Raw genomic sequence first — 14815 nt, 5'->3', positions numbered from 1 at the left:
CTCTGCCCATTTTTTAATTGGCCTGTTTTTTATTGTTGGGTTGTATGAATTCTTTGTATATATTGGATATTAGCCCCTTATTGGAGGCGTGGTCCGCAAATATCTTCTCCCATTCTGATGACTTTTGTTGATGGTTTCTTTTGCTCCACATTAGTTTGATATATATAGTCTCATTCATTTATTTTTGCATTTACTTTCCTTGCTTCTGAGCTCAAATACATAAAATTCTCTCTACACCAAAAGTCAACGAGTTTAATACTTATGTTTTCTTCTATGCACTTTGTTTCAGGTGTTATAGATTTTTTCACATTGATTTGGTATCCTAAAACTTTACTGTTTGTTTCTAATAATTTTTTAGTGGAGTCCTCAGGGTTTACTATATAGAAAATCATGCCATTGGCAAAAAGTGACAATTTGACTTCATTCCCAATTTGGATGCCTTTTGTTTTGCATATTGCTCAAGTGAGGAATTCCAACACTATACTGAACAGTGGTGATAAAAGACAGCCTTGTTCCATATCTCAGAGGGAAGGTTTTTACTTTCTCACCATTAAGTATGTAAGCTGCTTGTTTGTTGTATATGGCCTTCATGTTGAGGTATTTCTATACACATTTTATTAAGCGTTTAAATCATAAATAAATGGTATATCTTGTCAAATGCTTTTCTGTATCTATTAACATGATCGTACGGTTTTTATCCTTCATTTTATGTGGTGTACCACATTAATTAATTTGCATGTTAAACCATCCTCGTGCCCCTAGAAGGAAGCCAACTTGACCATGATGTATATTCTTTTTAAATTTATTAGATTTGCTAGCATTTTATGTAAGATTTCTGCATCTGTAGTCATCAGAGATATCGGTCTATAGTTTCCTTTTTTGTGTGTTATCTTTACCAGGTTTTGGTATGTGGGTAATGTTGGCATCATAAAATGAGTTAGAAAGTATTATTGCCTCTTCTTCAATTTTGGAGACAGTTTGAGAAGAGGTATTAAATTTCTGAATGTTTGGTAGAATTCACCAGTGAAGTCATCTGGTACCGAACTTTTACTTTTTTAAAAATAAAAACTTCATGTTTCAATTTCCATACTGTTCATCGGTCTATCTAGATTTTCCAATTACCTATGGTTCAGTCTAGGGTGACTGTATATTTCCGAAAATTTGTCCATTTCTTCTAGGCTATTGAATTTAGTGACATAATTGTTGATAGTATTCTGGCATATTTTGTATCTCAGTGGTGTCTGTCTGAACTTCTCTTTCACTTCTGATTTTATGTCTTTTTTTCCCTTACTGAATCTACTCAGGGGTTTGTCAATTTTATTCAATGAACCATCTCTTTGTTGCATTAAGTTTTCCTATTATCTTTTTGTTCTTAGTTTCATTCAATTCTGCCCTAAGTTTGATTATTTCCTTCGTTCTGCTGACTTTGGGCTTCATTTCTACTTCTTTTTCTATTTTTTAAAAATGTAACATTAGGCTGTAAATTAGGAATTTTGCTTGTTTATTGAGCTAGATCTGTAATAATATGCACATTACTGTAATTATCGCCTTTGCTCTATTCCAGAAGTTTTAATATGTCACATTTTCATTAGTTTTTCTACAGACTTCAAGACAGACTTCTGAACAAGACATTTTTCAACAGCCTGTTTTTTTAACCTCTGTGTATTTTTTTGTTGTTGTTCAGATATTCAGCTTCAAAGATTATGGTCAGAGAATATGCTTGGTATGATTTTAATTAATCTTAAATTTGTTGAGGCTACTTTTGTGTCTCAACATATGGTCTATCCTCGAGAATGCTCCATGTGCACTAGAGAAAAATGAATAATGTGATGATTTGGGACGAAATACCGCCACGACTGGTAGAATGAGGCATCTAAAAATTGCAAACTGCAGATCGAGGCATGGATTCCATGGAGGGCTGCCTAAACCCACGAGGGCAGCTGTTGCAGCATCCAGTTCATCTTAATGATTTCAATGATTAAAAACACAATAAACATTCTGGTTAAAAAAAATTCTTTAAACTCACTTTACAGCTTAAACTTTCTGAAGTATTTTGAACAAAGTTATTTCATCACTTATTACAAATGTAGCCATTTCTGTCCACTATGCATTCTCCGATACTGAGTAAGGTTGTCAGTCCAGCTAAAAGGCTTCTCACATTCTTTACATTTTTAAGGTTTCTCTACATTATGAATTATAACATGTTAAGATGTGAATGCCGAAGAAAGGCTTTGTAAGGTTTTGTGGGTTTTTTTTTTTTTTTACATCTGTACTGAGAAAACAGTATGTTTTCTCTGTTTGGTAAGACATAAGCACTATTTAAAGGCTTTGCCACATTGTCTACATTTTTAAGGCTTCTGTACAGCATAAATTCTTAGATGTCATGTTTGAGCACTGGGTAAAGGCTTTCCCACACTCTATATTTGTAAGGCTTCTGTCCAGTACTAATTTTCTCATCATCAGTAAGCTTTGAGCGCCTATTAGCCCCCAAAATACTAGCCAGTGGCACTTGCAGCTGTAGAGTTTACCCTGCGATAACTCGTGGCTTATAGTCCTAACCTTACCCCAATGTTTGCACAAAATATCTCACTTTTATTATTATTTTTCCATTTGTTCTATTATATCAGTAGTCTTTGGAAACAAATAACATCATTCTATTTACAGTATTATTTTTAGTGGTATCACATTTACAAAATAGAGTAATTCTCAATCACCGAAAATGTCAAATCCTAGAAAATGCAGCATTCCTACATGTGATATTAAATTAATGCTAACAGCAAGCTATACTTTTTTTCTAAATGGGGAAGGGGTTAAAGGCTTTGCCACATTCTTTACATTTGTAAGACTTTTCTCTACCATGAATTTTCTAATAGCAAGTAAAGATTGAGCGTAGGTTAAAGACTTTGCCACATTTTCTACATTTTTAAGGCCTCTTTTGAGCATGAATTTTCTGATGTTGAGTAAGGTGTGAGCGCTGGATAAACGCTTTGCCACACTCTCTACATTCATAAGGTTTCTCTCCAGTATGAATTCTCTGATGTCGAGTAAGGGTTGAACACTGGTGAAAGGCTTTGCCACATTCTTCACATTTGTAACGTTTCTCTCCAGTGTGAATTCTCTGATGTCGAGTAAGGTTTGAGCACTGATTAAAAGCTTTGTCACACTCTTTACATTGGTAAGGCTTCTCTCCACCATGAATTCTCTGATGCTGAGTAAGGACTGAGTATCGGTTAAAGGCTTTGCCACATTGTTCACATTTGTATCGTTTCTCTCCAGCATGAATTTTCTCATGCTGAGTAAGGTTTGAGCGTACAATAAAAGCTTTGTCACATTCTCGACATTTGTAAGTTTTCTCTAAACGATGAATTCTCTGATGCTGAGTAAGGTTTGAGCACTGGTTAAAGGCTTTGCCACATTCTTCACATTTGTAAGGTTTCACTCCAGTGTGAATTCTTTGATGTCGATTAAGGCTTGACCACTGCTTAAAGGCTTTGCCACATTCTCTACATTTGTAAGGCTTCTCTCCAGCATGAATTCTCTGATGCTGTGAAAGGACTGAGTATTGGTTAAAAGCTTTGCCACATTGTTCACATTTGTATTGTTTCTCTCCAGCATGAATTTTCTCATGCTGAGTAAGGTTTGAGTACCGGTTAAAGGCCTTGCCACATTCTTTACACATGTAAGGTTTTTCTCCACTATGAATTTTCTGATGTTTGGTAAGGCTTGAATACAGGTTAAAGGTTTTGCCACATTCATCACATTTGTAAGGCTTCTCTCCAGCATGAATTCTCTCATGTTCAGTGAGTTTGGAGCGCTGGTTAAAGGCTTTGCCACATTCTTGACATTTGTAAGGCTTCTCTCCAGCATGAATTCTCTCATGTTCAGTGAGTTTTGAGCGCTGGTTAAAGGCTTTGCCACTTTCTTGACATTTGTAAGACTTCTCTCCAGCATGAATTCTCTCATGTTCAGTGAGTATGGAGCGCTGGTTAAAGGCTTTGCCACATTCTCGACATTTGTAAGGCTTCTCTCCAGCATGAATTCTCTCATGTTCAGTAAATTTGGAGCGCTGGTTAAAGGCTTTGCCACATTCTCGACACTTGTAAGATTCCTCCCCAGTATGAATATTTTGATGTTCAGTAAGATTTAAAAATTGGTTCAAAGATTTGCCACCTTCACTACATTTGTCAATCTTCTTTGCAATGTAAATATCCTGATGTATAAGATTTGAGCTTTGATCAAAGTCTTTCCTACATTTAAATTTGTTCTTTGTAAGATGAGTTCTCTGATGTTTTTTCAGATCTGATCCTTGGTTAAAGTTTTTCCAAGATTTGTTGAATGGATAATTCCTCTTTCCATTATATGTACTCTGGTAATCAGTGAAGATAAAAAGGCATTTAGTGAGATTACACATGTAAAGTTTTTCCCAATTAAATATTCTGATACCTATTGAACCATGATGGTTATACAAAGAATATCCCCCAAGTTTATAAAAATTATCCTTTGAAACAAGGAGGGATTATTCCTCAATGGAAGAATAATGAATCCTTGGTTAAGGGACTCTCAAGTTCATCACATTTAGAATTTTTATCTTCATTTTTCGATCTCTGATTTTTAGAAATATTTAACTAAATGTTTAATCCAATTCAACATTTTAAAAACTCAAATGATTATTTGTACCATGAACTAAGTGACTTCCACGATTAACCAAATTTCTTTTCAGACACTATCTGTTTAAAAAATTGTTTACAGACTACTTTGTTCTGCAAATCTGACTGACTTAAAGTGGAAGTTTTCCTAAGATGATTATGTCTTTGATCTATTTTGCCAAGAAGGATTTTATTATGGGTAATTATTCCAGTTGCTTATGTCCATAATATCCTTTGTGCCCATTGCACACACCCCCTCACGTTCAAACCACACCTTCCTTATCTTACCAGAAACATGTTGTGGAACGAATCTTCTATGCCTGGCTTTGGCAACAAGCCTTGGGTATCTTGAGAAGACCCATCTGAAAGATGCCAGAGAAATGATCACACTCAGGTAAATATACTTTTCAAAGTATGGAAATTGAAAAATATATGAGCACATAAACAGAATAAAGGTCAAAACCATGCATTTACTTTCAAATGGTGAAGAAAAATAAACTGAAAATATTAAACTCCCTTTTATGATAAAGCAGTCAACAAACTAGGAATTAAAGGAAACAAACTAAATGTAATGAAGGTAATTTGGGAAAAGTCAAGTACTAACATCATACTCAGTGGTGAAAAACTGAAATCTTTCCTCTATAATCACAGAAAAGATCAGATTGCCCACTCCTACCACTTTGATTTCACACTGTACCAGATGTCCTTACCAGAAGAACCACGGAAGAAAAAAATAAAACACATCCAAAGAAAAACACCTGTTTAACAGAAAATCCTAAAGAATGCACCAAACAATTCAAAAAATGTAGCAAATTGCAGGATACAAAATTAAAACATAAACATTAGTTGTTTGTACAGATTAACAGAAAATGATCTAAAAAAACACCCCAAATTAAGAATATAATTATATTAACAGTAGCATCAAGAAGAATACTAAGGAATTAATGAAGGAGGTGAAAGACTTATATAATAAAAATTATATAATAGTGTTGGATGTAATTAAAGGAGCAATAAATAGAACACATCCCATGGTCCTGGATTAAATGATTAATACTACAAGCTGCCAGTACTGTCCAAGATGATCAACAGATTCAAAGCAATCGCTATCAAAATCCCAAATGATGCTGTTAGCTAAAATAGAAAAACTTAATCTAAAATTAATAAGTATAAATTCAAATTCAATCACACTTCCTGATTTTAAAACATATTCCAAAGCTACTGTCATCAAGAAAGTACAGAAGAGACTGCTGGTCAACACTATAGAGTAGGTAGACGCTATGTTCACCTCCTCCCAAGGCACAACTAAATTTTAGAGGAACCATCATTGAGAAATACCTCAAGCCAAGCTGAATAGAAGAAGTTCTATAGCTATGGCTATAAAAATGATGACATACTTAGTCAAGAAGGGGCGGAGACACAGAGCAGACTTGTCCTACCTCCACAGTGTGGTGGCTAAGAATCAGAAGGGCAGTATCAGATGCAAAGTCTCCATTGAGGGGAGAGGGGTTCCAGCCCACATAGGGCTCCCCAGTGTGAGACACCGACATAGAGAACCAAAGTCCCCAAAATATCTGGCAGTGAAAACCAGCAGGGTTAGTGTCCAAAAAAGATAACAGGTCTTCTAGAGACCTTAGCACTGCAGGTCTTAAAAAGGCCACACACACACTCACCAGTTCAGAGCCCCAGAACAAAGAAAGCAGCTGAAAGAGCACCAGGATCATATGGAAAAAAATTGAATTGACTTACGTCAGGGCAAGGGCTGTAGAGACAGGGGTCAGGGCAGCTCTCCCCAGAGAGAAGTGCTGGCAATTCCCATTGTTACTTTTTTGAGCCTGCAAGTGCAAGTTGGCACCAACTTTGAATACTCCATTAACCACCATTTGTTCCACCCTGGTGATTCCATAGGACTCCACCATACTCAATTTCTGTGCCAAATGTGAACCTCTTTCAGCAGTTACTCCATACAAATACCTGCTCAACTCACACTGTAGACTTTCTTAAAATTTCTCAGACCCAAAAGAAGCAGGAACCAGCCTTGCCAAACCTCCTACCTCTTGCTGAGTGCCCCCAAGCCTGCCATTAGTGGCAGATGGCCTCAGTTAAGAGCATAGCCCCTACCAGGCACCTCTAAGCTCAACACTGGCAGTGGCCACCTATAGATCACCTTGAAGCTACTATGAGGTGGCCCCAGGATGGGCAAAGGCAGCAGCTGACCTTGATGTGAACCAGAGCCCCCACCCTGGAGGGCCAAGAACCAACACACCCGGTGCCCAGGATCAGAGCACACCAGAGCAATACCTAACCAGATATACAAACAACACACCAAAAGAGTAGGCAAGCACCAGAAACCTGCTAAAGCAATTCCTGCCCTCTGGGGTCAGCCCCCACACAACAATTCATCTTAGTCACAGCCAGCCCTCACAGCCCATCAGCCTGAAGGTCAATCCCATGTAATGATGTGCTAACAGCAACCAAGGTTCAACTACAATAGGAGGTCACACAGGAGTGACACAAGGGACATCCCTGATGCGCACAGCAGAGATGACCATAAAGTCTGCACCACTGGGCCCCACAGGACACCTACTACATAATTCTACTCTGCCAAGGAGGGGAATCATAGCAGATCTACCTAATACATACAAACACAGGAAGGCAGCCAAAATAGAAGACAAAGAAACATATCCCAAATAAAAGAACAGGACAAAACTTCAAAACAAGAACTAAACAAAATAGACACAAGCAATCTACCAGATACAGAGTTCAAACCACTGGTTATAAGGATGCTCAATGAATTTAGGGGAATAACAGATGACTTCAATGAGACCTTACGCAGAGACAGAAACCAAAAAAAGAACCAGTCAGAAACGAAGAAAAACTGAAATGAACACATTAGAGGGACTCAACAGTAGGATAAAGCAGAGGATAGAATAAGAGATCTCAAAGACAGGGAGGCAGCAAACATCTAATTAGAACAGCAAAAAGAAAAACATGCACACCAGAGGGGTACCAGAAGGAGAAGAGAGGAATTGAAAACCTATTTGAGGAAATAATAACTGAAAATTTTCCTAACCTGGAGAAGGAAACAGATACACAAGTTCAGGAAATGCAGAGAGTCCCAAACAAGAAGAATGCAAAGAAGCCCATGCAAGACACATCATAATTAAAATGTCAAAGGTTTAACACAAAGAGAGTGTGTTAAAAGCAACAAGAGAAAAGCAGTTAGTCATACATAAGGGAACTCCTATAAGACTGTCAGCTGATTTCTCAACGGAAACTTTGAAAGCCAGGAGGGCTTGGCATGTATATTCAAAGTAATTAAAAGTAAGGACCTACAACCAAGATTACTCTACCAAACAAAGCTATCATTTAGAATGGAAGGACAAAGAGCTTCCCAGACAAGGAAAAGCTGAAAGATTTCATCAACCCCAAACCATTACTATAAAAAATGTTACAGGAACTTCTTTAAGAAGTGGATGGGAGTGTGGGTGAGGAACATAAACATGACTTAATAAAATGGCAATAACGGCATACCTATCAATAATTACCTTAAATATAAATGGATTAAAAATACAAAACCCCTAGAAGAAAACATAGGCAGTAAACTTCTTTATATCATTCTCTAGAATATTTTTTGGGATGTCTCCAAGGACAAGGACAGCAAATGCAAAAATAAACAAATGCGACTACATCAAACTACAAAGCCTTTTCACAGCAAAGGAAACCATCAACAAAAGAAAAAGTCAGCTTACTGAATGGGGGAAAACATCTGAAAATGCTCTATCCAGTAACAGGCTACTTTCAAAAAACATAAAGAAACCATACAGCTCATATCAAATAAAATAAACAAAAATCTAAATAAAAAATGGGCAGAGAACCTGAATAGGCATTTCTCCAAAAGTAACAAGCAGATTACCAATATACACTTGAGAGATACTTAACATCATCACTCATCTGGGAAATGCAAACTGACGTCACAATGACACACCACCTAACACCTGTCAATATGGCCATTATCAAAAAGGCAACAAATAACAAATACTGGCAAGGGTGTAAAGAAATGAGAGCCCTCATGGGCTGTTGGTGGGATTATAAATTGCTGTGGCCACTGTGAAAAGCAGCAGGGAGGTTCCTCAAAGAATTACAAACTACATGACACAGCAATTCCACTTCTGGGCATTTATCCAAAGAACACAAAAACACTCATTTGAAAACATATGCACTTTTATGTTCTCTGCAGCATTACTGACAACAGACAAGATGTGGAACCAATCTATGTGTCCATCAATAGATAAACAGAGAAATATGTGATAAATGGAATATTATTAAGCTAGGAGAAAGGAAATCCCGTCATTGCCGATGACATGGATGGACATAGAGCGTGTTATGTTAAGTGAATTACATCAGAGAGAGACAAATACCATATAATTTCACTTACATGTAAAATGTAAAACGCAGAAACAAATAAATCAGAAAAAGTCTCACATAACTGATGGTTGCCAGAGAATAAGGGGTGTGGAAAAAGGAGAAAAAGGTAAAAGGTATTGAGAAGCACTAAAAACTAGTTATAAAAAAGCATAGGATTTAATGTACAGCATAGGGAATAGTCACCGATATTGTAATATCTAGGTAAGGTGACAGGCGGTTACTAGATTTAGTGTGGTGATCACATCGTAAGACATAAATGAAGAATCACTATGTTGTACAACTGAAATTAATATAATATTGTATATGAGCTACAATTTAAAAATATAAACGACTGAATAAATGTTGATCCCATTCTACACCACAAACTTTTCATTAATCTTTTAACTCTTTAGCTTTCTGCAACAATCATGTGTTACTTTTATAACAAAAACAAAATGCAGAAATATTTTTTTTAAAATGACCATCTTTATAATGGTGCTGTACAATTAGGAAGGAATGAAAAGATTTCATTAGAGTAGACAGAATATTGTCAAAAAATTTATACTCAAAGTCTTCTCCATCACCACGTGACTCATTGTTTAGTTTATTCCAGTAATGAGCACATAGCTACAATTATAACTTGAATAATATTAAATATAAAGCAAATGTAATTTCAAACACTTCAGATTTTTGAGAAGTACTAAAAACTAGTGCCAAGGCAAATTCTTAACCAAAGTCCCCCCGCCCTCCCTGCAAAATAAAAAAGGTAGTATTCACTTTTGAACTCCCATGTTTCTATTTAAATGTGAAGGGGCAAAAATAACTCAAACAAGTCATCCTAATCAAGTGTACAAAAAGAGAAGCCACTGACTGGAAAAAAACATATTTGTAAAAGACATCCCTGTAAAGGACTATTCTCCAAAACATACAAAAAATGTCCTCGAACTCAGCAGTGAGAAAACTACTAACCTGATTGAAAAATGGGCCAAAAACCTAAATGACCACCACACTAGAGAAGGTATACAGACAGCAAATTAGTATATAAAAAGATGCTCCACAGCACGTGTCACCAGGGAATGCACATTAAAACAATAATGAGAATTAAACAAATAGCAAATTAAAATAACACTACACTCATTTTAGAATGGGCAGGAGCCAGAACACTGACACCACACGTTGTAGTGGACATGGCACAACAGGAGCTCTCATTCCTGCCTGTCAGGAACACAAAATGCTACAGCCACTTGGTAAAATAATTCTCTATTTCTTATAAAACTAAATATACTCTTATCATATGATCCAGCAATTGTGCTGCTAACCCAGAGTTGAAAATTTTTATCCATACAAAAGCCTGCACATGGATGTTTATAACAGCATTATTCGTAATTTCCAAAACTTAGATGCAACCAAGATGTTTGTCAAAAAGTGAATGATACGTACAGACAATGGAATATTATTCAGCATTATAAAGAAATAAGCTATATAGCCATGAAAAAAACATGAAAGAAACTTAAATACATATTAAGTGAAAAAGGCCAGTCTGAAAAGGCTATATAATATATGATTACAACTCTATGACAGTCCAGAAAAGGCTAAAGGAAGGAGGCAGTAAAAGGATCAATGGATGCTGTTTAGGGGAGGGAGGAGGGGAGAAATAGGCAGAGGACAGAGAATATTTAGTGTAGTAAAACTAGTCTGTATGATAGTATAATGGTGTACATGACATAAATACTTCTAAAACCATAGAATGTACAACCCAACGGTGAATCCTAAGGTAAACTATCAACTTTAGGTGAGGATTGTAAATACAAGTTCATTTATCTTAACAAATGTACCACTCTGGTGGGGACACTGAAAAGGGGAGGCTATGCATGTGGAGGCTGGGGGCATGTGGAAATTCTTTATGACTTCTACTCAATTTGCTGTGAACCTAATATTGTTCTTAAAGTCATCCTCAGATTTCTACTTCTCTGAAATATCAGTTCTTAGATCCATGTGCCTTTCCATTCATTATTTTTATGCATATGGGAAGAAAATAAATGTGCATACCTTCTATTTAAAAAACCCCACAGTGAGATATTACCTCATATCAATTAGGATGACCAATATCGAATTTTTAAAAAGTGAGTAAAATGGGGAGAAATTGGACCCTTATGCATAGCTGGAGTTAATATAAATTGTTGCAAACAATTTTTGAGGGAGGTGTCTCAAAAAATTAAAAATAGAATTATCCTATGATGCAGACATATCACTTCTGGGTATATGCCCAAGAGAATTCAAAGGAAGATCTGCAAAAAACATTTGTACACCCATGTACATTATAGCATTATTCACAAAAACCTGTAATATGGGGTAAAATGATACAAAGATGCACAACTGACATATGGCTGATTCACATCTGAATTGAATCCTACAATTTCTTAAGTGTATTGAGCAGAAAACTGTCATTCACTTTCACTTTCATAATGCATAAGTAAAACCCAAAAACTGAATTAACTAAATAAACATTAGGAATCTATTATAAAAAAAGAAAACACATTTTACAAAACAAGAATAATAAAAAACTTATCCCAAGGACTTCTGAATACTAAACAGATGTATTATTAAAAAAGAATCTTTCCATATCATTTCCAACCATGACTATGGATTCATGAAGAACAACCATTGGAATCATTGGCATGTGTTGTCCGACATAGGACTATTTCACAGAAAATGGATAAGAATTGTTCATAAATAGCTCTAATGGAAACTTTTAATATGTGAGCATTTAAATGACACTAGAGAAATTTATTGCTATTAATATATTTCTGCTATTCTTACACAAAATGTATAGGCTGTAATCCATCCTACAGATTAAAAAAATAACCTTCATTTCTAAGATAAAACAAGAAAGTATTAAAGCATGCAAAGAATCACTGATCTATAAAAACATTTAAGATTAAGTATAACACAATTAAGCCAGACAAGACAAGTACCATATGATTTCATGTATATGTGGAATCTAAAATACAAAACAAATGAACAAAGAAAACAGACTCAGATACAGAGAACAGTGATGGCTGCCTGATGGGAGGAGGGTTGGGGGGCTGGGTTAAAAAGGTCAAGGTACTAAGAATACATAATAGTCACTGGAATGTAAAGTACAGCATAGGAAGCAAAGTCAGTAATATTGTAATAACTATGTATGGTGCACTGGGCTGTGACGTCTTTGAGTTTACAGTGAACTCTGTAGAGTCATGTTTGAAGCCTCCACAGGACTGGAAATTATACAGAAAAACACATGACATCTGTCCCCAGTGTTCCTGGGGTTTCTGAACCACATTCCAGGATCACAACCACTTCCTTCACAAACTACTTAGATGAGGCAAAACAGAACTTAAAACTGGCTCAACACATCATTCCTCAGCATTGTCCACAGACTTTCCTGGGCCCTGAAAGCAATGAAGAGTAGCCAGACCATGCTGGCCCTCACAGTCCAAGGGCATGACTCTGGCTCTCACTGAATGTGACAGGAGACTGCTGGGGCAGAAGGAGAGTCATTAGAGGGTGGAAGAGCATGGTCAGTGCCAGAGGGGAGCCATCCCTCTGGCAACATCAGAAGCAAACCTCACCCTCTGAAACTCATTTCCACTGAAGCAGAGCCTCCTCAATCACACATTAAGGTCTGGCTTCCTCTGTGACCTTTGGCCCTCTCCCCTGCATCATCTGCTTCTGACATTCCCACCTACCTGAGTGAATGGACATTGTCTTTTTTCTCTTCAAACCCCAGTACTCCCTCATTTGTTCCAAAAAGATGATCGGGTCTGGTTTAGAGACAGCAAGACCTGTTTATCAGAAAAAGGAACATAAATTTTAATGGACTCTCCAATTTCCAATCCAGTATTGTGCTTGGGTGAGAAGGGAGGACACTGTAAAATATTAGAATATTCTGGAAAATGATTTCCCAAAATACTGTTTTCAGACAGCATCTTTGATATACTGAACAGCATTGAAAAATTTCAGATCCTGAGTTCCACTTTCAAGGACATCATATAGCCTTTCTTTTCTACCAGTAAACCCCCAATTTGTTCCTTGAGAGCAGGGATGTACAACTATTACACCGAGCAGATGCTCCTGAGAGACACTGTACTAATGAAAGAAATAAAACCCTGTAGGTGGAGTAGGAATTCTGGATGTCAGCCTCACCCAGGAAGACCAGGTTCCTGTAGTTCTCTGACATCACGTCCCTGTACAAGGCCCTCTGAGCAGTGTCCAGGCATTCCCACTCCTCCTGAGAGAATTCTATGGCCACGTCCCTGAATATCAACAGTCCCTGAAATAAAAGACATATATATGAAATGGCCATGGGCAGAGTTCATAATCTGACCCAATAAAAAGAGAATTAAATAAGTTGTTTTAACCAGCAGAGTATCCTGAATTATCCAATAACGATTATTTTGATGCTAATATTCTCTCATGTATTTTCTAACACTGAGAAAGAAGGATGGCATATGATCCACAGAATCACTATAGAGACTTCACTTTTCTGGAAGATACATTTTGAAAATGAAGGCATCAACACAGACATATCCAATTTTGAGTGCTGTATTTTTATCACACTGGATATAACTGTGTCTATTTCTAAGGAGGAAAAGTCATGATGAATGAATTGTACAGCAGGTCTCAAATTTTAATGTGCACAACACTGAACTGGAGATCAAAAAAATGCATTCTGATTCAGGATTTCTGGGGTGGGGCCCGAGAGTAAGAAAACACAGGGAAAAATGCATACAGTACTTTCAAGAGTTTTATGGAATTTACAGGTCTCAGAGAAGTAAGCATAGCAACCATAATCCTTTAATACTTACTACGTACTAGTGTTCTAACAACAGTTTTTCATATCTTAATTCATTAAACACATAAATTATCTGAAAACAATGATACCATTCTTCCTTTTTTAATGAGAATATGGTATGAAACATCCAGTTAGTGCTTGAGCCTTGGTTTTACTCCAAATTTTACTTTCAATTTATCAAAAAGGACAGATCAATATGCAGACAACCGTCATGAACATTCATAGCGATTTCTGTAACTGAGATGAACAGAAACAAAATGAAACAACTCGAATAATATGCAGATATAAAAATGGAAACTATGTATACATTAGAAGTGACAAAGAAAATTTTAATGTTAATGAATTTACCTGAAATGAAATCAAGATTACTTTCAACTGTGTTAATCTCATAAATCTGTTTGGGGATAAAACTCTTTGTGTTTTATGAACACAAAGGAGAGATAAACACATACAATGACATTAAAAAAAGCTATTCTTTCTTATTTTTATTTCTTTGAAATATTTTGCTTCTAACTTGTGCTGAGTTATATTTTATAAATTTAACACTTGAACATCCATTAATATAATGTGAACTTTTCTGAAAATACAAAGAGGTGGTAAAGCATATGTCTGGTACATGACTGAAATACAATGAAAATTTACAGGTCCAACACCTGACTGATTAAAGTGCCAATGAATACACCTAGGGCCATGGTATAATCAGACAATAAGTTTGCACCCAAAATCATGTTGAAAATGTTTCAAATCAAAATTTGCCATTGTCTCTGGGATTCCTCAAGAAAAAATGACAGTTGGCTACATGCAGATGACTTAGAATAAAACCTGTGGAACTTGTCATGGTTCTACTGCAATAGAGATGATGTAGCGGCAATAAATTCTTCAGAATTCCAATGAAAATCAGGACCAGGAAGAACATTTCGGTTTTCAACTA

The 14815-nt window shown here is 36.3% G+C and overlaps 1 protein-coding gene across 2 annotated transcripts in view; it reads right to left on the bottom strand.

The window, feature by feature from the left end:
• Positions 1–2812: 2812 nt before the first annotated feature.
• LOC107520943 (zinc finger protein 429) overlaps positions 2813–14815 on the bottom strand; it is a 59490-nt gene continuing 47487 nt past the window's right edge. Inside the window, exons 6-8 of one of the 2 annotated variants that reach the window (XM_036231593.1) lie at positions 13236–13362; positions 4935–5008; positions 2813–4366 (exon numbers count right to left, since the gene is read on the bottom strand). In XM_036231593.1, the coding sequence (XP_036087486.1) occupies positions 2924–4366; positions 4935–5008; positions 13236–13362 (1644 nt within the window). In that variant the 3' untranslated portion in view covers positions 2813–2923. Of the gene's footprint in view, positions 4367–4934; positions 5009–12666; positions 12875–13235; positions 13363–14815 lie in introns of those variants that run through there. The other variant, XM_036231594.1, reaches the window with a different exon arrangement.

This window comes from Rousettus aegyptiacus, unplaced genomic scaffold, assembly GCF_014176215.1.
Source record: "Rousettus aegyptiacus isolate mRouAeg1 unplaced genomic scaffold, mRouAeg1.p scaffold_m13_p_14, whole genome shotgun sequence".
Lineage (NCBI taxonomy): Eukaryota > Metazoa > Chordata > Mammalia > Chiroptera > Pteropodidae > Rousettus > Rousettus aegyptiacus.
Note: the sequence above shows the minus strand (reverse complement) of the source record. Positions and strands in the feature narration are given on the sequence as shown.